The sequence below is a fragment of the Rhododendron vialii genome, chromosome 13a (assembly GCF_030253575.1).
Source record: "Rhododendron vialii isolate Sample 1 chromosome 13a, ASM3025357v1".
NCBI classification, from domain to species: domain Eukaryota; kingdom Viridiplantae; phylum Streptophyta; class Magnoliopsida; order Ericales; family Ericaceae; genus Rhododendron; species Rhododendron vialii.
In genome coordinates, this window is record NC_080569.1 from 7483799 (window position 1) to 7505000 (window position 21202).

A 21202-nucleotide genomic window follows, 5' to 3' on the forward strand; every position below is an offset into this window, starting at 1 on the left:
TCATGAAGGACCTTTGTATACATACAAACTCATGCTTTGCAAGTTTGCAACCCAATAGAACTCGCAATCATCGTAGATAGAAGATAGTTGTTGATATAGGCACTGATCGATTTAGATAGATAGCAGATAGCAGATAGCAGATAGCACACAATATTTGAAGATAAAAACACGATTTTTAGTAGTATCTAATAATACTGCATAAATTCAACTCCAATAGTAGTGTTGCCGTTGAACTAATTAGAAGATAAAGGAAACTTAAATCATAATATGAAAAGCCCTGGTTGTCCTTCACGGGTGCTTCTGCAACAGTGCTATGTCTCTTTATTCTTGCAATACCAATTAATTAAACATCAATCTTTAACACAAAAAAGAAAAAAGAAAAAGCAAGAGATATAACTATATCCCTTGCCTTCCCCCCCACCCGCAAGAATTCATCTACAAGTTCTACGTACAAAAGCTTTACATAGAATTATATACAAAAACAAAAATCCGCAAGGGAAAGGAAAATAATAGGAAATTCAGTGTAACCCTTTTTTTTTTTTCAATTCACGCTTTCATTGGCTCCATGTACCGGTTCTTGATTATTACTAATTTCCTCACTATCGATTCTTTCCAATCGGCAAAAAATTAAACTTTTATTAGAACTCGACGAAAGGATACATCGAGGCAGTCAAACTCTAGGTACAAAGAAAACTTGATTCAGAGAATGCCAAAAAAGAAAAGGAAAAGAAAGAAAAACATACATCTACTAATATATAAGAAATTGAATGAAGCCTCAAATACAGTCTTTTAAGGAGTAGCTAATTAACCTTGCATTTCAAGAATTTTCAATTCACAGGGAAATGGGTATTGTTTTTCATTTAGTTAATTAATTTCACAGAAAACATGCATTAATTGGTTAACTGAAAATGTGTACTTACAATGCTGCTGTGCACCCAGACATTGACCCGCGGATTGGCGAATTACTGAGAGCATCTCCAATGCACCCTTCATTCCTCTATTTCTCCATTTGAGAGGATCATTTTTGGAGGAAATATCATTCCAACCCATCCTTTATTTTCTCCTCCATTTGAGAGGATCAAGTTTGGTACTCCAAATATGGAGGATGGAGAAAAAAATGAAGGATCTCCTCTATTTCACTATTCACCCTCACCAAATCCCATTTTGTTCATCAAATTAGTTTTGATACACTAATCGTTTATAAAATTGGTACGTTACCAATCAAAAGATATGTACAATATTTTCAAAATAAGACCCATATTGAGTATTTTTTTAATGAAGTTAGAAAAATGAAAATTTGAGTTTTGGAGGGAAAGTGGAGAAATTTGAGATTTGGGATGAGTTTTTAAAGAAATAGAAGTAGAAATAGAGTATTGGGTTAGAGTTAGATTTCCTCCAAAATCACTTTTGCAATAAAATATATTATTTTGATACTCTCAAATGAAGAAATGAAGGAAAAAATGGAGTATTGGATTGGAGATGCTCTGATGCGGACCGTTCCTAGACCACTTTTATAATTTTGAAGGCATTAGAAATTAATGAAACAAATAATTCAAGATGCATAATTTGTTTAATTATTGATAACGCATAATATATAAATACATCAGCTGTTTTAAAGAACACTTACATTTTTTGCAGCGGTGCTAAAAGCATTTGAATGTGATATCCCAGGATTAGCATCTTTGATGCGCTTCACCTCCTCCCTATCATGGCAAACACACATACATACAGAACACTTGATATATAATGCAAAATTAAGTGATAATATATATGTAAAAATAACAATTGGGTTTCGCTAAATACTAGTAGCATTTTAAATAGCGGGATATAATAGAAAAAAAAACTGAAAGAAGTAACGAGAAGGAAGAAGGTAGTATAAATTGGTGGTTGAATGAAGAAATAAAAATCAGTAGTGGGTAGGGGTGCGTGAAATAAAATAAATCTGAATTGAAAAACAAGAGGGATAGTTAAATTTCTGGAAAATTAATATAGGTAAATTTACGTGGAATTATATTCTTACCTGATGAATCCATTGTATTTGGTTAGAGGCCTGGGGTATGTCTCAGGAGCTGCGAAACAGTAAATCCGAAAAATCCCATAACTCATGAGAACAATAATCGGTCTAGACCATTAATTTACTGATCACATAGTAATCGAAAGAAACGGAGGGAAATATCGATATACGTACACTTTTCAGTGAAGTGTTCTTGGGATGACGACGGCTGCTGCTGCGTTAATGCGGATGAGGTTGATGATGAAGACTGTCCCGTTTGGAATGTAGACCCAAAAAAATCTCCTTGGTTTACTTCTTTCTATTTAAGAGATATGGAAATATGGAATACAAGGAGATAAAAAAAAGAGGAGGCTGCAATCTGCAGGGTTTTTTGTTTTCTTTCTTATTTTTGGGTTTTTGGGTCGAGTGTTTTGGTATATGACCATTGTGATTGATACTCCGAGTCAAGTGAGTCTTGCTTCTACTTTGAAGCTAACACAGTTTTGATATGAAAGCTGAATTTTAAATTTTGATTTTTCTCAATGAAATCTAAAAATGTTGATAACTATATACCCCTACTCTAAACTATGAGCACAGTAATTGTATTAAATTCAAGTACCTTTTACTTGATTGCGAGTAATTATATAAAGTAGACTTCAAACCACCCTTGGGCTTGCTCCAACAGAAGGGAAAGGACCAGCAGAAGGGGAAGGGATTTGCCTAGATTTGGGTAGGGTTCACTCCTCTCTAGGGCAGTACCGAGATTTATCTTGCAATTCGGGGCAGTGGTTGCTTCGGCCACCCAGAGGTTTATGCCTTATGGGTGGGTCTAATTATTGGTCCTACTGCAAGGTAGTTCCTTCGTCACCAAAGAGAATAAAATATACATTTCTAGATCTGGGCAGGGTTCAACTCCTCTCCAGCGCGGTACCAAGATCCATCTGACGAGTTAGGACGTTGGTTACTTTGGATTGCCTAGAGGTTTATGCCCAATAGATGGGATCCAATTAGTGACCCTACTGAGGGGTGATTCATTCGTCACCAAAAAGAATAGAATGTACATACATAAATTTACACCAACTTTTTAAAAGGGGATCCCTCTTATTTAGCTAAATTTATATAGACTTCAGACTATATATATACTGTAATATATACAAAGAACAGATATACAAATTTCTTCCTTAACAAAATCTGTCTACCTTCTCTCTCTCAACATTTCCCAGAGAAACCCAGAGAAACCCCCCCCCCCCCCCCCCCCCCCCTCTTTTCCCAGATCTGGTTTTTCCGGGGGAGGGGGCCGCCGCCTCCTCTCTCCCCTCCCCCGAGCTCCACCTCCCCCTTCCCCTCCTCTCCATCTTTTCTCCCCCACTCTCTTCTCTGGGTTTGTTTTCAGATTTCCTCCGTTTTTGGTTTTGGTTCGAGTGTTGCTGAGTTCGATTCCTGACTCCGGCTGGCGGCTTGTGAGTCTGGTTTGATCCGGGCTCCTCCTCGACCTCAAGATTTGGTGGCAGGTCTGACGATTCAGTGGGCATCGGTGGTGGGCTGCGAATAACGGTGAGGTGGGGGGCGGCGTTGAGGTTTAGTTATTTTGTTTTTTTTTTCTTTCTTTGTCTTTCTTTTTCCGACAGTTTGGCTCGGATTCTACCGGCTGATTTGGGTTTCCCCCAAATCAGTCCAGTTTGGTACCAGTTTGGGTTCCCCAAATCTGGTGAGGAAGAGGTGGTGGGCGAATAATCGGCGCCTTTTGAGGATCGTCCGAGTTTGGGGTTGTTGGTGGGTTGTGGTTTGTCCGGGTGCTGTTGTCGGTGAGGGGTCTGCTCTGACCTTTGTTCCGGTGAATAGCTCTCGCCATCCAGATTTCATATGCGCTTATCGGGTTTGAGTTGGGGTCCGGTCCGTTTGGATTCTCTACAATCTAGGCCTTGATTGGTTCTTGATTGGTTCTCATCTAGCGAGTTCGCCGGTCTTGCTTTGCAGGAGGTGCTTGTGTCAAAGTCTAGATAGTTTTGACTCATTCTTGTATTTTTTGATAAAATTTGTATTGCCTTCGGGCATTGTTATGAAATGAATTGACCGTGTTTCAAAAAAAAAAAAAAAACAGATATTGGTGAGAGTGGAACCTGGACAAACAAGACGTTCGAGCAAGACTGGCATTCCACTGGCACTGGATTCCGTGACTCTTCGGATGGAATCTCTACCTATGAATGTAGAGAGAGATATGTTAACGCAATATGTTCAAGTCTCATAAATTCTTTATACCGTAGGTGGAAATTGTGGATTTTTCACCATTGTCATTGGGAGCCCTACTATGTGTTTATTGATTATCTGAACCGTTCAACTTGTATGACTTACAGAGTGTTATATCCACGTAAAAAAAAAATCAGCTTGATCAGACATGGATATGTATATAAAATATTCAATTTTGTTTTGTAAAATGGATGAGTTTAACTTTAAAATTATTGAGAGAATCAAACCATCCATTTTATAAACAAAAATTTAAATTTTTGATGTCTGATGAAGATGATTTTTTGTGTGAATATACTATTCTACGGGCACTACAAGAAGAACGGTTCAAATTATAACAATAAATGCACAGGTGGGGGCTGACTTGACAATGGCAGTAGCAAAAAAATGTGGTTTTCCACCGGTGGTGGATTAACTTTGTTCTCATTTTAGTGACTTTTAACTTGGAAATAAATAATACTGGCAATGGATGGAGTCAGTTGGCTAGCTAGTACATGTTAGGCCTTGTTCTGCTAAGGGTTTTTAAAAAATAATAAATATTCATTTGTAATTTTTAAACTTAAAAATGGAGTAATGTATATATGAAAATATAATTTTTAATTTTTTTGCACTGTTTAAAAGATCTCATCAAGATTTATCAAACAAGATCCATATTGCACAAACAATTATTTCAGCAAGTTCATTATTTTTAAACTTAAAAATTACAAATAAGTACTTATTTTTTAAGAACCCTTAGCGGAATTTTTTTGGTAAATAATAGGAAAAAAATGAAGAAACTAAAGGCGTCAGGTTTCCTTTCGTAATTTCTTCCCATATATAGAACCGAAAAATACAGCTGAAAAAAAGAAGAAGAAGATAAACATGGGGATCTCTACTCCATTGATTAATTTAATTGCAGTGGAAGTAATCAAGGGGAACAATTTCAACATGCACAATAATATTGACCTTTCTTTATATATATATATATATATATAATTTCAACATGCACAATAATATTGACCTTTCTTTATATATATATATATATATATATAGAGAGAGAGAGAGAGAGAGAGAGAGAGAGAGAGAGAGAGAGAGAGAGAGAGTTAGGTTCCGGTGAGGGATCTCTCATTTTATTAAAATGCGGGACTCCCCTTTCCGATTGAATTTCGATGATCCGAGCCGCTTAAAGTGATCAAAACGTGATTTTAAGAATCCCCGAGAGAAATCAGCAAAAAAAATGACCGGGAAGGGCTTCATCCGAGCAGTTTTCATTGAACGGTTCAAAAAAAACTGCTCGGATGACGCCCTTCCCGGTCATTTTTTTTGCTGATTTCTCACGGGGACCCTTGAAATTACGTTCTGCACACATTGAACGGTTCGGATTTTCAAATTTTGATCGGGAAATGAAAGTTCCTCATTTCGTTAAAATGAGGGATCCCTCACTTGAAAATTCATCTATATATATATAGAGCTTTCTTTAATTTGCTTGCAGCTCTTTGTAAAGGTCATCGAAGTGATCATAGCTATTAATTAAAAAGGCTAGATGACAGATATATAATCGATGCATACCATAATGTAACAAGATTTAATTATTTTTTTTATCAGCAACAAAATTATTTACGTATTAAACTCAACAAATGGTACATCGAAAAAAAATTTAACCCAAAACTAGGCTAAGCATAGTACAAAACAAAACATGATTTAATTATTTCTGACTCAATTTTTTTTCTAAGGAGAACAAATTTCACAAATTTCTTGCATATTGCATATATATCAAGAAAAAAAATTCATGCATATATATATATATATATATCAAAAGAGACTCAAACTATATATGTATTCACCGGAAGTGTAAACATATACACAAATCTCTCTCTTTCTCTCATTAGCTTTGACCACACACACAGAAAAATAAATATACTTACCCCAAGAACTTTGTTGCAGTAGTCGCAAAGGACGTAGGCTTGATAGGCCATGGCAATGGTGTTGGCTTTCCCTCCCAAGTTAATATTTTTATTATTACTAGCAAGAAAGAGGAACTAGTAGAAGAGAAGTGGTTTTGGTGTTTGGAGTTTGACCTATATATATATATATCTTCAAAGGTGGCAAATTGGTAGATTTAAAATAGGAAACAGGCTAGGGTACGTAGCTTTGGTGGAAAGAATCAAAAAGAAAATCTAGGGTTTACTATGTTGATTAATGGTACGGGTCCATTCTGATGAGTGGCATGCAAACAAACCTCACTTCTTTGACCAAAAACCTATGGGTACCGATCAGCCGTAGGAAAATCGTACCGATGGCCGCGCCGAGTATATATACAAAAAATAAGATGTTTAGATCAAGTACCCTACACACATCGGATGCCGTTGATTTCTGCGTGGACCCCCTCGTTTTTTTTTATAGAACTTTTGGACAGCTCGGATCGGCCGTCCGGTGGCCAGATACGGCCCGGCGCGGCCGTCGGTATGATTTCCCTAGGGTTTCGGTCAATACTGATAGCAGGACTCCTTCTTTAACCCTGTTTGCTAGCACTTACGGAGTATAATCTAACTTATTTAGTTTATTTGCTTAAAAAAAACTAATGAAATGTGTTTGCCACCCATTATGAATAGTCACTTATTTTGCTTTTCTGGCTTATTTGGTCCAAAAAAGCTACTAGATTATTTAAATTTAAATTTGAAACTTTTTAGCTTATTTTAAGTATTTAGAACATGAAAGGACAAAAGAATCCTAAAATGAATAAGTTTCTTACTCATTTTTAAGAATAATTTAGACATTTCATTTATAAAAATCTATTTGACAGCTTATTCAAGCAAACATGTTATACTTATTTTTTTTTATAACTTATTAAAATCTATAACAAATACTTTTATAGCTTATTTTGATTTGTGTAAGCGAATAATATTCTAAAAAATTATAATCTAAAAAGTTAACGTGCTAGCGCAAACGGGCCTTTATGTATGCTGGGTGTGGACTTTGGACCATATATCTTGCCTAGCGATAATAGGAGAATTCTAATTAATTAAGAAAATCATATTTTAATTTCCATTCATTTGGAAAGAATTGTCTAGAAGCATATATTTTTGTTTCCTAGCTAGTTTAATTTTATCTAGTGGGTGCTTGCGAAAAATCATTTTGACAAAATTTTAGATTCTACCTTCTAAAAATCAGTATAGAATGTTTCGTCAAAAATTCTATATGACTGATATTTAGAATCTATAGATTCTGAGAACTTGAAAAAGGAAAGAAATTACCAAAATTTCAAAGCTAGCGAGGTTTGGTAGCTTTTAGAATTCTGTAACACAAATTCTTAGAAAAGGAATGATATTCTCATAATTTCACTGTAATACCCGTCCCGGATATTTAGTATTTTAAACTCATATTTTAATTGAATTATGTGTTTATAGGGTTAATTATTATTTGATGGGAATTTAACTAAATGCTATTGGTCGGTTGCAAAAGTGAATGGGCGGTGTGGTTACACCACATAATTTTTCAAAGGTAGATATTCGTTAAATATCTCATTCTTTCCCCTTTCCCTGATATTCTACGTAGAGAGAGAGAGAGAGAGAGAGAGAGGGGGAGAGAAAAGGAGGAGGAGGTCACGGCTAAGGGGAGGGAGGAAGGAGAGGTCCGTTTTCGACGATCCAACTCGGTGGCAAGTAAGTTCTTGTACTCTAGAAGTGTAATCCATGTTTAATTTTATATTTGTGTGGTTAGATTCTCCATGGATTGAGTTTTGGAAGGAAATTGACAAAGTTCATGTTTTGGGTCAAATTCGTGGGTTTTGGTAATCTGTCGTTTGGGGGCCCTTCTGCTAGGAATCAATTTTTGGTGTCTTCATAACTGTAAAAGTACGTTTCAATACGAAGATTTCGGTACCAAGATCATGCAAAACCGATAATCACACAATTAGTTATGAATTTTTGAATACTGGCTGTTTGCTGGATGTGCGATTCTGTGCGTGGCTGTCTTCTTTTAACTTTCTGGGCATGATGAACATTTTGGGTGGCTTTGGGTCTTTTACAGGAGCTGCATATTTAAGTTAAGAAGAGATTGGCGTTGGAATCAAGTAATTTGGTTAAGTATACAATTTTTGGTGAATTTCTAAAGCAGGGTTGGTTGACTGGGGCGAAAATAGTTGCGAATCGGTTTTTCTTTTGATTGTTGGGTTAACCTCCTCTCGTTTCTGAACCTGGGATTTTAACTGAGTGTAGGGCTTGTAGTGGTGCAACTTTGGGTGTTGGTTTTAATATTTTTGGGTTTAAGATGAAAGAGTTATGATTTTTCAATCAATTTTACTTATTCCCGCGTAGAATCTGGCAGCAGCGACAGACTTTGGTATAATGGCCATAACTCCTAGCTCGGGACTCGAAATGACACACCGTTTGTTTTGTTAGAAACTAGACACATAGAGCTTTCCAACGATACATCCCATGCATCATGGGTATGTCCGAGCGATAACAGATTTGCATCTAAAGTTGACCTAAATTCTGGCTTTGCACCAGTTTTACTGTTTTGTTGCGTTGGGCTGTTTGGTTGAGATTGTACACTTATGGGTCTTTATATTTGATATATTTGGATGTGTTGGAGTACCTTGGGAGTATGGAAAAGATGTGTGAGGTCTCCCGGGTACGTGGGTACTCCCGGACACCTCTAGAGATTTTGGTGACTTTGTGTAGTGTTTGCCCCATTAGCTAGTGTAGAAGGCATGTTATGATTTGTTAGTCTAGCATTTGGTTTAACATTCCTAGATGTTCATATGCTGATATGGGTTAACTTGTGGCTAGGTAACGAGCCGGTCTTTTAGGAGGTGCCGAAACCGTAAGTTTGGCATACTCCAGTCGAATGAAAGGTGAGTGTGTCTGATATGGTTTTTCTCAATAAGATATTATAATGCGGTGGAGGTGATTATATATCAATGATATCATGCTAATCGAGGTTTAGCTATTGATATGGATATATGTGGTCGAAATTGTATATCATGCTATATATTGTTTTAGCTAATGGTATGCATGCTTGTTGTATGTTGATTGTACCCGCGAAAGGATTGTGGAGTGAGTCACGCCATGTCGTATGTCATTCCGTCTAATTAACGGAGGTTGGGAGCATGGTTTGCGGGACACAATGCCTTGGGTACATGGGAATGTGGCAGACATGTCACTGCATGCTTGTGTGATTTACATTCAGGCTGTCGTTAATTCAGTTATTGTTACGTGGTTATTTATTGGATAATATTGCTATGTTTGGCGGATGTGGTGGTTATAACTAATATACTCATATGGGTGTTGCAGTTATGTTGGTGGTGAATATTCTGATTGATATTCTTATGGGTATTGTGATATTTTATTGAGCATTTCTATATCTCACACACTCTGGCTTTCCTTTTTGGTCTGCCAGGTAGCAGGTTCCTTAGAGTGGTTCCACTACCGGTCGGCGTGTTGAGGTGCACTCGAGTATTAGCTTTGGGAGGTGTTGGTGGTCGAGCGTGCTGTAGGTAGTTATTGAAGGAATTGATTTTTATAAGTTGTAGTTTAGTCATTGGTAAATATGTTGAAGTATAGAACTTAATAAGTCTTGTAGTAGTGGTTATGGTTTTAGCTATGCAGGCTTGTGATTGGTTGATCGGTACGTTGACTCATTTCTGTTTTATTGTGAGAAGTCTTCCGCTAGGTTGTATTCTGATTGGTTGTAGAGTGTAGTGTGGTTTTTTGTGTGGAATGCCACGTGGCCGCGCCGACTCGGGCCCACTTTGGGTGTCGTTTGCGGGGCGGGGCGTGACATTCACCGCTGCAACAAACATGTTTTTTAATTTCTTCTAAAATTCAGAATCCAAAATTTATAGTAGAATTTGAAGCTAAAATAAAAAATTTGTATCAACAGCTATCGTAAACACGTCTTTAATATTCCTGTTTTTTAGAGTTACTTGATCAAGAAGAATTAGAGTTTATTTTGTTTCCTTACATCTTATTTCCCTTTTCGGTATATTAGGAATGCTTGATAGGTTTAGAGTTACATGGGGATGCATCTTTTTCTGTCAATAAGAAGACGGATTCTTTATTTTTCTCCTATCTCTAACCCCAAGTCCATTTCTGTTATTTCATGTGGAAAGAACTGAAATTGGCAAAAAATTATCACATAAAAACAATCTAGTGCATGCCTGGCACGGCTCGAACATTGGCATTCAAGAAATCACCATGGCTCGAAATTTACCTTTTAGCGAGCTTATCTATATTTAAAGGTACAATGCAATATAATCAATTGTAAATTCATCAACCAAACCATTTAATGCAGTTATTAATTTTTTAAAACTGAAACCAAACAACACACTAAAAAACCAAACCAAACCATTTGATTTAAATTGGTTTGGACTGGATTCCCGGTTAGACGGATGTTTTGTTCACCCCTAAGTTTATACTTAGTATTCAGAAAAGTCTGAAAAGATCGAGGTTGATTTAAGCCATTTCAAATTAATTACAAACACTTCCCGTGATATTCACATACTACAAAAGAATCCAGAAACCAACAATTAATGGTGACTGTGTAAAAATACTATCCGGCATTTCGAATTTCTAACGCCTTATGTAGCATATTATTTAAATACCACTTTTCTTGTATTTTTAGCGGAAAAAAAAAAATTACTATGCGTTCTTGTAAACTTACAAGTCTAAAACTTATTTCGGTATTTTTTACGTACTTTGTGTAACTTTTTATTTAGCCTTTCGTCGTAGTTTTTGGAGTTAAGTGATCGTCTCGACGAAACGAATTGGAAAATTATGAAAAAATGGACGGATGTTAAAAAAATTCAAATAAGATGGCACTTTAGACAAATAAGACAACCATTTGATATTTTTTTTGTCTATAGTGAACTTTTTTTTTATATTTTTGATCATAATTTTGTATTTTTTAAACTGTTCTCGTCGAAACGGATGATTAATTCAAAAAATATCACGCAAATTTAATAAAAATTTAGAAAAAACAAATAAAACACATAAAATAAAGAAATAAGTTAAGTTTAAAAGAATCCACCCTAAGGGTACGTTTGGTTGGATGGAATCAAGGTTAGAATAGAATAGTCATTCCAATGACTTACTTATTCTAATGTTTGGTTTACTATTGAATAATGGAATGATGATTCCAAATAGAATCACTATTCACCTTAGTAAAGGAATTGTTATTCCATCCAAAAAACTAAGGAATTGTTATTCCATTTATTTGTTACACCAAAATTACTAATGTCACTCCAACATTCACTATTGCCACACCAAAAATTACTATTGCCACTCCAAAAAATGTTATTGCCACTCCAAAAATTACTATTGTTACTCCAAAAATTGCTATTGCTACACTATTCCATTGGAGATGACAATGACTATTCCTAAGCACAACCAAACATGAGAATGAGAATGATTATTTCATTCTCAATTCCTTCAATTCTATTCCATTCTTAATTCCATTCCTAGTCATATTCCATTCCATCCAACCAAACGCATCCTAAAAGAGCATTCACAGTGGAATAATCAAAACCAAAATGTTGCCAAGGTTAACAATATTTGCTAAAAAAAAGTGCTCATATTGGAATAACCAAACCTAGCAATCTCTTAATAACTCATCAAATTTTGGCATTTGAATAATCAAAACTAGCAACTTTTTTGCCAATAATCAAATTTTCTCTATCTCAATTAAGTACACCATTATTACACAAAAATCTTCTCTCTCTTCCCCTTTTTCTCTCTCTCAATAATGTTTTCAAAAAATAATTTTAAAAAACTATATTTTCAGTTTTTTTTTTCTTGTTTTTTTCAGAAACTTTTTAATTTTTACAAAAATCTATTTTTTGCAAAAATTTTAAAAATTGTAAGTAAATAAAGTGTGTTTTTAAAAAACTGTTTTTAAAATTTCAAAACTCTTTTACACAAAATTGTTTTTTTAAAAACTTTTTTTGGTAACGGTTTTTGAGATTTCAAAATAGTTTTTTACACAAAATCTGTTTTTAAAAAACTATATTTATAGTTTTAAAATTTTCAAAACTGTTTGTGCAAATATTGTTCTTTCAAAATTTCTCAAAACTTATTTACAGTTTTTAAGTGAACAAAGTATGTGTTTTTTGAAAAATAATTTTTTTTTCGAAAAATTATTATTTTTTACACTACAACTGTTTTCTTTTTTTTCAAAAACTGTTTTTTCAAAAAATATACGTGAAATGAAGGGAAAAAGTTTGAAGGGCCCATTGGTTTTGATTATGGGCAAAAAAATAACCAATGAGAGATTTAACATTGCTAACTTTAATAACCTCTAAATGGATAATCAAAATCTGATGTTATATTTTAATTATTTATATTTGCTTATGCTACCACGGATGCTCTAATTATGATCGTATAATGATTTCCATTTCTAACGAAAAATTAAGTTAAGTTTATTTCAACATTATTATTTAATGGTCAAATAATAAGTACATCCGGAATTATTATCGAATGATTGAGGAAAGTAAAAATGTAATCAACCTTTTTGAAAACTTTTTTAGCTGTCGCCAAGAAGAGAAACATACGCAGTCCAAGTGACGCACAGTCCAGGGCACCAAATAATTTCCCCGATTCGAAAGGGTCCCACCGCACGCTGTGCACAGTAAAAAATTATGGAGTGGTTCGTGACGGTGCTCCTAACAACTTTTTTTCACGGCACATTTTCATGTGATTCATTACAAAAAGTGTGTGAATTCGACAAAATATATATAGTGAGATAGAGTGTTGACCATAATGTGGTGGTAAGGTGAAAATTTTCGATACGACATGAGAACCCAACATGAATATGACATGAGATTAATGGGTTAGTGTTAATTATTTTTTACACGAAACACAAATATGACACCATATACTAACACGAAAAATTAAACAAATCGGGTTATGATTGAGAAAACTATGACACCGACACGACGGCGGATGAAAATTTATGAAAGGACATGATAACACGATCTGAACCCAACACGAAATTAGCGTGTTAGGCTAGATTATTTCTGACATAAAACATAAATACGACACAATACAATAACACAAAAAACTAAACAAATCAAAATAGTGTGAAAATTTTTTTGATATTAATACGAAATGACACGATGCCTAGGAGCAGTGGCCGGCTGAATAATGGAGTACTCCACTTCCCACACGGCACACACACCTGCTTATTTATTGTATTTCCTCCCCCTTTCAGTGTCTCTTCTCACCTCGCTTCACTCTCTTCATTTCTCTCTCTCCTCGCAATGAAGAACAAAACACCACCACCACCAACAGAGTCCTCCACCGCCGCCCACTCCCACTCTCTCACATGACGACAACTCCTCCACCACTCTCCTCCGCCATCACCCTCCTCATCACCTTCCTCATCGCCACCACCTCTCCTCCACTCCCTCTCGTCGCCAGCTCCACCATCGCCGTCACCCACAAGCCCTCCAGTACCACCACCATCTGCGGCATCACCGCCGGCAAACCAACCCAATCCATCCAATGCTACCACAACAACCGCACAGTTCCCATCTCACCCAACGTCTCCTACGAGTCCATCTCAGGCGGCCGTGACCTCTTCTGCGGCCTTCGAACTGGCGGGTTCAGCCTCATATGTTGGGACACCACCACATTCCTCCCCAAACGGATTTACTTTAGCCACACCCGTCCATTGACGGGTTTAACAGTCGGAACTTCGCAAATATGCGCGATTCGGGCTAATAATGGAGTCGCCATGTGCTGGAGATTTCAGTCGCCCGATGGAACGTTGAAATTCCGCGCAATTACTTCAGGTGAGGGAAAATCGACGGATAGACCCAATTGCTGAAACTTTATATATCCAACACAACCAACGTAGGATTTTATTCCTTTTAACATTCCCCCTCATCCGGCCCAACTTATGCATCTCGACTAGTAGTCTAATCCACTACTCAGTTTGTTTGGCCATCCACGTTGGGCTACGAAATTTATAAAAAATTACTTTCTTGCGGCTTAACTTCTCTAAGGATTTGGGATAATTTCCACATTTTCTGTGGGGAGATTACATTACATTTTACACGTTCAAAACTGATTTATAGATTTTATACAGTTATTTTGAATCCTCCCAAAAGTTAAAAATGATGGGTTTGTACATGCTTCAGGTGGAGGGTTCTCTTGTGGGATACTGGAGAACAACAGTAGGGTAATTTGTTGGGGCGGGAGCGAAATCGGAGCTGAGATTCAGAGACAATTCGGTAATCTCACCATGTTGAGCTTGGTTGCAGGGGAGTCTCATGCTTGTGGATTGGCAACAAATGGGTATTTGATTTGCAAAGGAAGCAATGCCAGTGGACAGCTCAATGCTCCTTCCCTTTCGCCATTCGAGATCTCGGGTCTGGCTCTCGGTTCGAATCACAGCTGCGGAATTCTGCAAAAAAATGGGTCCGTTATTTGCTGGGGAGGAGGAACGAAAAGATCCGAATTATCAAGCGACGCAGCCAACACTTCGGGATTAGTTTCATTTGAGGCCATTGAAGCTGGTTCCGGTTTCACGTGCGGGCTAACGACGAGAAATTTATCATTGGTTTGTTGGGGGCTAGGGTTTAGTTCAGTCACCGTGCTTCCGTTGGCAAAGGTGATTCCAGGCCCATGTATTCAATCTTCATGTAGCAGTTGTGGGGTGTTTCCGAATTCGGATAGTCTTTGTGCTGGTTCTGGAAACATATGCCAATCTTGTGCGATTGAGCTTCCAATCCCAGTTCTGCTGCCGGCATCGCCGGCATCAGCACCGCGGTCACGAGTTCCGCCGCCATCAGTAGCTAAAAAGAGGTTTTTCTTGGCGTTTGGTATTGTTGGTTCAGTTGGGGGAATAGCAGGCATTTGCACTATTGTCTATTGGTTGTGGAGGAGAGGTTTTTGTAATTTTCTCCACAAGAAATTTGATCGCTCTTTGCAACCCCCAGTTGGTGATGGTTCCAATGTGCCTCCTCCCTCCTCAAATGGCGAAAAGTCGCAGAGATTGAGGCGGCAAAGGAGCGGGACTTCATCGAAGCACATTGACAGGGTAGAGGAATTTGCCCTAATTGAGCTCTCTGCTGCCACTAACAACTTCTCATTCGAAAACAAGATTGGTGGTGGGAGTTTTGGAACGGTGTACAAAGGCAAACTCCCTGATGGTCGCGAAGTGGCCATCAAGAGGAGTGAGATAGGGGCGACAACCAAGAAATTCCAAGAAAAAGAAATCGAGTTTGATTCGGAACTAGCATCCTTATCGCGCCTCCATCACAAGCACTTGGTGGAACTTGTGGGATTTTGCAAAGAAAACGACGAGAGGCTTTTGGTATACGAGCATATGAGCAATGGGTCGCTATACGAACATCTCAAGGAAAATGACAGAGAGGGCAGCAACATTTTGAACTCTTGGAAAATGAGGATCAAAATCGCGCTGGAAACGGCCAGGGGAATCGAGTACCTCCACAACTATGCAGTACCACCCATTATCCATAGAGACATCAAGTCCTCCAACATACTTCTTGATGCGAATTGGACTGCGAAAGTGTCGGATTTTGGGTTTTCATTAATGGGTCCGGAGGCCGATACAAAGTCCATGTCAACAAAGGCGGTTGGGACAGTTGGGTATATCGATCCCGAGTACTATGGGCTGAACATTCTGACAGCAAAGAGCGATGTTTATGGACTAGGAGTGGTACTCTTGGAGCTTCTAACGGGGAAGCGGGCCATGTTTAAGGTTGAGGGGTTAGATCCTATGACAGTAGTGGAATATGCAGGGCCACGAATAGCGGCGGGGGAGCTGCAGAGTGTGTTGGATAAGAGGGTGGGTGTCCCAAACGCGAACGAGGCTGAGGCGGTGGAGGTGGTGGCTTACGCTGCTCTGAAATGTGTAAACTTGGAGGGCAACGAGAGACCCTCCATAACTGACGTTGTGGTTAATTTAGAGAGAGCAATGGCTCTTTGTGAAGGTGGCATTTCTAGTACCAAATTTTTTGAATAGCTTCCCAGCGAAAATTTCATCCCGAAAGAATGAATCAAGGGAATTCTTTCATTCGCTTCCCTTCCTTCGTTGTTCTTTTTTTTGGATTGGGGATGGTGCTGTCGCCTTGGTGCGGCGCATGGTGCCATGACCCCAAAACAGTGTCGTTTGGCACATTGGAGCAACCCCAATTCTGGGGGCTTAAGCCTTGTTAGGCATAGTTAAACTGAATAATGATTTATTCATTCTTTGTGGGCTCATTCAGATTTGACTAAGATGATTCAAACCGCTTTTATTCTTAAAATATTGTTTTATGAATTTCTAAAAAAAAAATTTGTCAAACCGATGTCGGTAAGGACTTCTACTCGTAGAGCTAAACACTCAATTTCATATAGGAGTAGACTGAGCATCTTGTGATTGATTTAGTTTTGTTTTTCTCCCTCCCGTTCCCAATTCCCCACGTTTGTTTGCACATTTCTTACCATTTTCTCTGAGAGATAGGAGAGTAGACTTTTCTTTCAAAGATTCCAACCTAAGAAAATGAGTGAAGGGGATACAGACACAGGCGAGAGAATCTATTGAATTGAGCATTGCGCCAAAAAAAAAAATTTCCCTGGGGCCAAAACTACAATCTGGGTGCATTTGCTCATGAAAATTTAGGGTTTACAACATCAATTACCGATTCCGGATAAAGTTGAAACTCAAAAGCAGTTACGGAAGATTTGGTTTCGTCTCGGTGACTTTGTTTTTTTTTAAACAGTCTTGCTGACTCTGTCGAAATGTTCTTTCAGTTCGGATACATAGCACCGGATGGTTCATTTTAGTTTTCTTATTAGGTGTTTCATAATTGATTAGGACTTATCACATCGGACCATGACAACAAATAGGTACCCCAAACGGGTGTTCGACTCATGTTGCTAACAAAATACACTCGACGGTATATTAGTGGTTTGTCTGATCATTAAGATCAGGTTGTTGTATTAGTCGAGATGTGCATACTCGATTATTAGTAATAATGACGGAATCCGTCTCGTCCCAACTCCCAATTTCATTGTGACAACCTGCCCTACAAATACTCAATTTAATTCCTTTTAGGACAATTTGTCGCAGGTGCCCTAGGTATTAGGAAATTGTTGGAGTTGGTTGAACACAATGGTCCACGCCCAATTAAAGAAAACAGAAACAGAAAGATGGGTTTTGCAGAATTTTAATAGATACAGGCTGGTGGATCAGGAAAAACTAATCTTGCTCAATGCAGGATTCAGGCATTTTGCTAATGCTCTTTATCCGGATCAGGATAGAAACAGAAAAAAAGAGCATGTGATGAGAACCATAATTTGATGTGATACGGAAATTTTAGACACAATAATTGGATTTAAGTCAAGATCAGGTGCCTTAGTTTAAAGGGTGATGGAGACCCGGGTCCGCTCTCCCCTGTCCCGAAAACCCTGGTACTTCTGTGCCGACGGGTTTTTCAGCCGTTAGATTGTGTGATTTTTTTTTTCATGTTTTAAATCCAACGGCTGAAAAATTTCCCGGCACAGAGGCGCATAGATTTTTGGCACAAAAGATCCTATCTTGATGGAGACCACACCCACCAGTATAGAATTGTGCCAATTGATTGTCGTAACAAAACAAATAAGATATTCTAAATGAAGATGATAATGCTTTTACTAATGCCAAAATTTCTCAATGTTTAAGAGCCTCGTACTATCCACATGGTACAAGTCTTGTGTAATTATAGGCATTAAAATTTTGATGGTAAGAAAAGTGGTTACGGCATTATATGGCAAGATAATATTAAGAACGTAGCAATATCCCTAAAAGTCAAGCTCAAAGGAGGAGCGATTACGTGCTACACTTATACTGAACTTGATCTTGTCAACAACGAATAATTATTTAGTGGCCCCGGGGCATGATCACGTGTCGCCCCATGACCCTTAATCATCACATGCACACTCATGTAGAGTCCACAAAATTAATCACAAGTGATTTAAGGTTCTTGAAGCACAACGTGATCGTGCCCAAGAACACCTAATAATTTTCTCTCAAGTAGACAACGAAGCTCATGGATTGTCTGTTCTGGATAAATATATACTCCCTCCGTCCCTATTTAATTGTCCACTATGGTTTTGCGTGCATTTTTAACTACTTATGTGTCTCGGCGTATATTGCTAAATATATGCAATATGAAATTTGTTTGATTGATCTCAATTTTTTCTATAAGACGATGATTTCAAAAATATAAAACATAATATACGTTGCAAGATATAAGCCGTTGAAAATGCACACTAAATTGTAGTGGACAATTAAATAGGGAAGGAGTAGGTGCTAAGAAGTAAGAAGTGGTTTGGAGCAGGATAAGAGAGACTATGTGACAGAAGATCGAAAAAACTCTTATTCGCACTCTCCTTCTCTCTCCAAAATCCTGGCCGTCGAAAACACGTTTGGATGACTCAGATGCATGCTTGGGTACCACATGAACTATACCCTATTTGCACCCAAAAACTTCTCGCATAGTAGATGGAACCTCTCCATTCTGTTCTGGAAATGAAAAGGACGCAACGAATCCTATCCATTCCTCTCAAGAATCCAGACCATAGATTTTGTCCAACGAAACATTTTGTACACTCGCCACTTACGCACACAAATACACACTCGTAAATGTTGTGGGCTCCACATACACTGTAAGTGATACACAACCAAACAACCGCATGGAACAATCACTGTAGGCAAACCTGTTGGGATTTTTAGTCCCTTGGCACAACGTAAGCACGCCACAAAATTAAACAAGCACAAACAAAAAACAAACACATAACTTATGTGGTTCGGTCTCAATACCTACTCCACAGCAAAAAAAACAAAAAGAAATTCTAATATTGATTGAATACAACGAGATAGAAAAAATATTAATGCCCAAGCACACGCTCACTAATATATATATTTTTCCCTCTCTCCCCAACTCTCATATTTTTTTCTCTCTTGCTCTCACCAATTCTGTATATATTCCCACACCAAAACAAGACATATATATATAGAGTCAGAGACTAACAGCCGTTGAGAAGGAAACCAAAAATATTGGCGAGTTAATTTGGTAGCTTATGTGATTCTCCTTTTCAAAAGAAATTAGACTTGGTCTCCAACCTTGACCAGGATTCCACCCTCAGTGGATTCCATGCCAATAGAAATTCCTTGCTGCCCAATTATTCACATAGGAAAATTATCCAACGTGGGTGAAGCACAACAAAATCAATGACAACTTCAAACAAATTTGAATACCCTAAGCTCAAGGGATTTGTATTTTTCTTCCTTACGATTATGCTGGGCAGTGAACTGAAAAAAGAGCACAGCTCCAACCTTTTGCAAAACAGGCTATATACAAAATCCTAGTGGAAGGTATAGGCACAGGACTTCGCTACAATTGGTAACAGCAGCTCTGAAAGCCAAACAAAATAAACTGACAACGATGATTATTTTGGAAAATAGAACACTATGACACACAACTATAAGATTAATGCATACAAGCTCAAACAAATTCAAAGCGCATGAGAAGCCTCACAGAGTTATACTTCTCTCCCTTGTGGTCACAAAGGGGGACTGCGCGGATCCCTTCCCTCAATTCGGAGACAGGCAAACAAGTTTGGCCAGCAAAATCATCCTTCTCAGACATATCATATTCATGTACTTCAATCCGAAGTATTGCCAGTTCAGGAACAGTTAACGGGAATGTGAACTCTTCGTTCCAAACAGGTGTCCAATTGTCCTCTTTTTTCTTTGTTTTCTTCATTACCTCATCAGCAGGGACTCCAGCAATGCCAACCTGCTTGATAAGGTCAGTCATAAATACATGCAACAAAGTTTTTGAGTGAGCTCTATGCTCTACCTTTCTACAGGTAAGTTTGGCTTCTAAATACACAAAAAGATAGATATCAATCTCTTAAACTTTAGTATGTATTTCATCGTAACTTTCTTAGCTCTATTACAGCTTTATGGTATTTACTTCTACACATGTACCATTCGTTTGCAGTACGCACCTAAAGTTCGAGTAACAATTTGTAAATTAGGTAGCAGCAATCATTCAAGTTGCCTATTGAGAGTTTCTTAGTGAGCAATGAGCCAGCTGAATAGTAGTCCAGAAATTCAGATCGCCTGAGTGTTACCAACTGAATGTTAACCATGTAGCGTTGGGAATCATTTCGTTGAGGAACGGAGTAAAAATAAATCCTGAAGGCTATGACTTACCCTAGTGTAGAAATCGGGTGGTGAGTACAAATCAAAGTGAGTTTGTTTAAAATCCAAGTGCCACCCATCACCCATGTAGACTTTCACCTGCACATCACATACTGTATTTTAGAATACTATAGATATGGAAGGGAAATATATAAGCTTTAGTGGTGTATCACCTTTAACGTTTTCTTCACTGGCAACTCTACTTTAGGATTAAACACCTCATTATTTGGTTCCCTTTCCATCAAAAAATCAGGCTTCTTCACGAAACCACACTCCCCATTTGATCTAAACATTCCTTGCATCAACCACAGAGCTCTACCATATCCCTGCAATTGAAGCAAAGCTGTGAGTTGGTCTTTCAGCCAGTAAACTGTAAGAGTTGCTTCATCTATATAAGAAACACGTAGCAATAGTGTGTTTTAATTTTCGAAAGTTCATACTGATGTCAAATAAGTCTTTCTACACACGATGATCATAGTATAGCAAAGCAACAGTGGTAGTCCACCATCAACTGAGAGGTCCAAGAAAGGCACCTCCATAACGATAACTAGAAGAGAGTGGTTCAAAGCAGTTCTCTTTTGAGCTACTAACTTATGTTCCTGTTTTACGAATGTGGCCAAGCATTATAGATTCTTGAAATTCTATCTCGTTTATTCTTCTAAACTTTAATTTCCAACAACTGACTTCACAGGGCTAGTTATCACTACACTGGACTAGTCACTGCTGCACAATTTACTCTTCCCTCTACCTATCTGTTGCATAATGTCAGCCAAGACTTGGTTCAAAGGA

General features: G+C 37.7%; 3 protein-coding genes across 3 annotated transcripts in view; 1 reads left to right on the plus strand and 2 right to left on the minus strand.

Annotated features, from left to right (window-relative positions):
- On the minus strand, positions 1 to 6192 carry LOC131313834 (protein CRABS CLAW-like). The gene is made up of 6 exons (XM_058342335.1): positions 6142 to 6192; positions 4114 to 4191; positions 2189 to 2312; positions 2021 to 2069; positions 1628 to 1703; positions 1 to 102 (listed from the first exon to the last, which is right to left on the minus strand). The coding sequence occupies exons 1-6, from the start codon at positions 6190 to 6192 to the stop codon at positions 1 to 3; spliced, it is 480 nt and encodes a 159-aa protein (XP_058198318.1).
- A 7218-nt stretch (positions 6193 to 13410) lies between these two features.
- On the plus strand, positions 13411 to 16421 carry LOC131314307 (putative serine/threonine-protein kinase-like protein CCR3). Its single transcript, XM_058342851.1, has 2 exons — positions 13411 to 14006; positions 14355 to 16421. The coding sequence occupies exons 1-2, from the start codon at positions 13538 to 13540 to the stop codon at positions 16202 to 16204; spliced, it is 2319 nt and encodes a 772-aa protein (XP_058198834.1). The 5' UTR covers positions 13411 to 13537; the 3' UTR covers positions 16205 to 16421.
- A 3015-nt stretch (positions 16422 to 19436) lies between these two features.
- The window catches only part of LOC131314308 (phosphoinositide phospholipase C 4-like), a 5260-nt gene continuing 3494 nt past the window's right edge, over positions 19437 to 21202 (minus strand). Inside the window, exons 7-9 of the mRNA XM_058342852.1 lie at positions 20587 to 20739; positions 20426 to 20512; positions 19437 to 20003 (exon numbers count right to left, since the gene is read on the minus strand). Of these exons, the coding sequence (XP_058198835.1) occupies positions 19710 to 20003; positions 20426 to 20512; positions 20587 to 20739 (534 nt within the window). The 3' untranslated portion in view covers positions 19437 to 19709. The remainder of the gene's footprint in view (positions 20004 to 20425; positions 20513 to 20586; positions 20740 to 21202) is intronic.

What these genes read in the sequence shown, in the direction of transcription:
- LOC131313834 (XM_058342335.1), bottom strand. Translation starts at nt 6,192, where the DNA reads ATGGCCTATCAAGCCTACGTCCTTTGCGACTACTGCAACAAAGTTCTT. An exon ending in AAATACAATGGATTCATCAG is followed by an intron (nt 1,704 to 2,020) that starts GTAAGAATATAA and finishes TTGCCATGATAG; the next exon opens with GGAGGAGGTGAAGCGCATCA. An exon ending in TTAGCACCGCTGCAAAAAAT is followed by an intron (nt 103 to 1,627) that starts GTAAGTGTTCTT and finishes TAAATCGATCAG; the next exon opens with TGCCTATATCAACAACTATC.
- LOC131314307 (XM_058342851.1), top strand. Translation starts at nt 13,538, where the DNA reads ATGACGACAACTCCTCCACCACTCTCCTCCGCCATCACCCTCCTCATC. An exon ending in ATTCCGCGCAATTACTTCAG is followed by an intron (nt 14,007 to 14,354) that starts GTGAGGGAAAAT and finishes TACATGCTTCAG; the next exon opens with GTGGAGGGTTCTCTTGTGGG.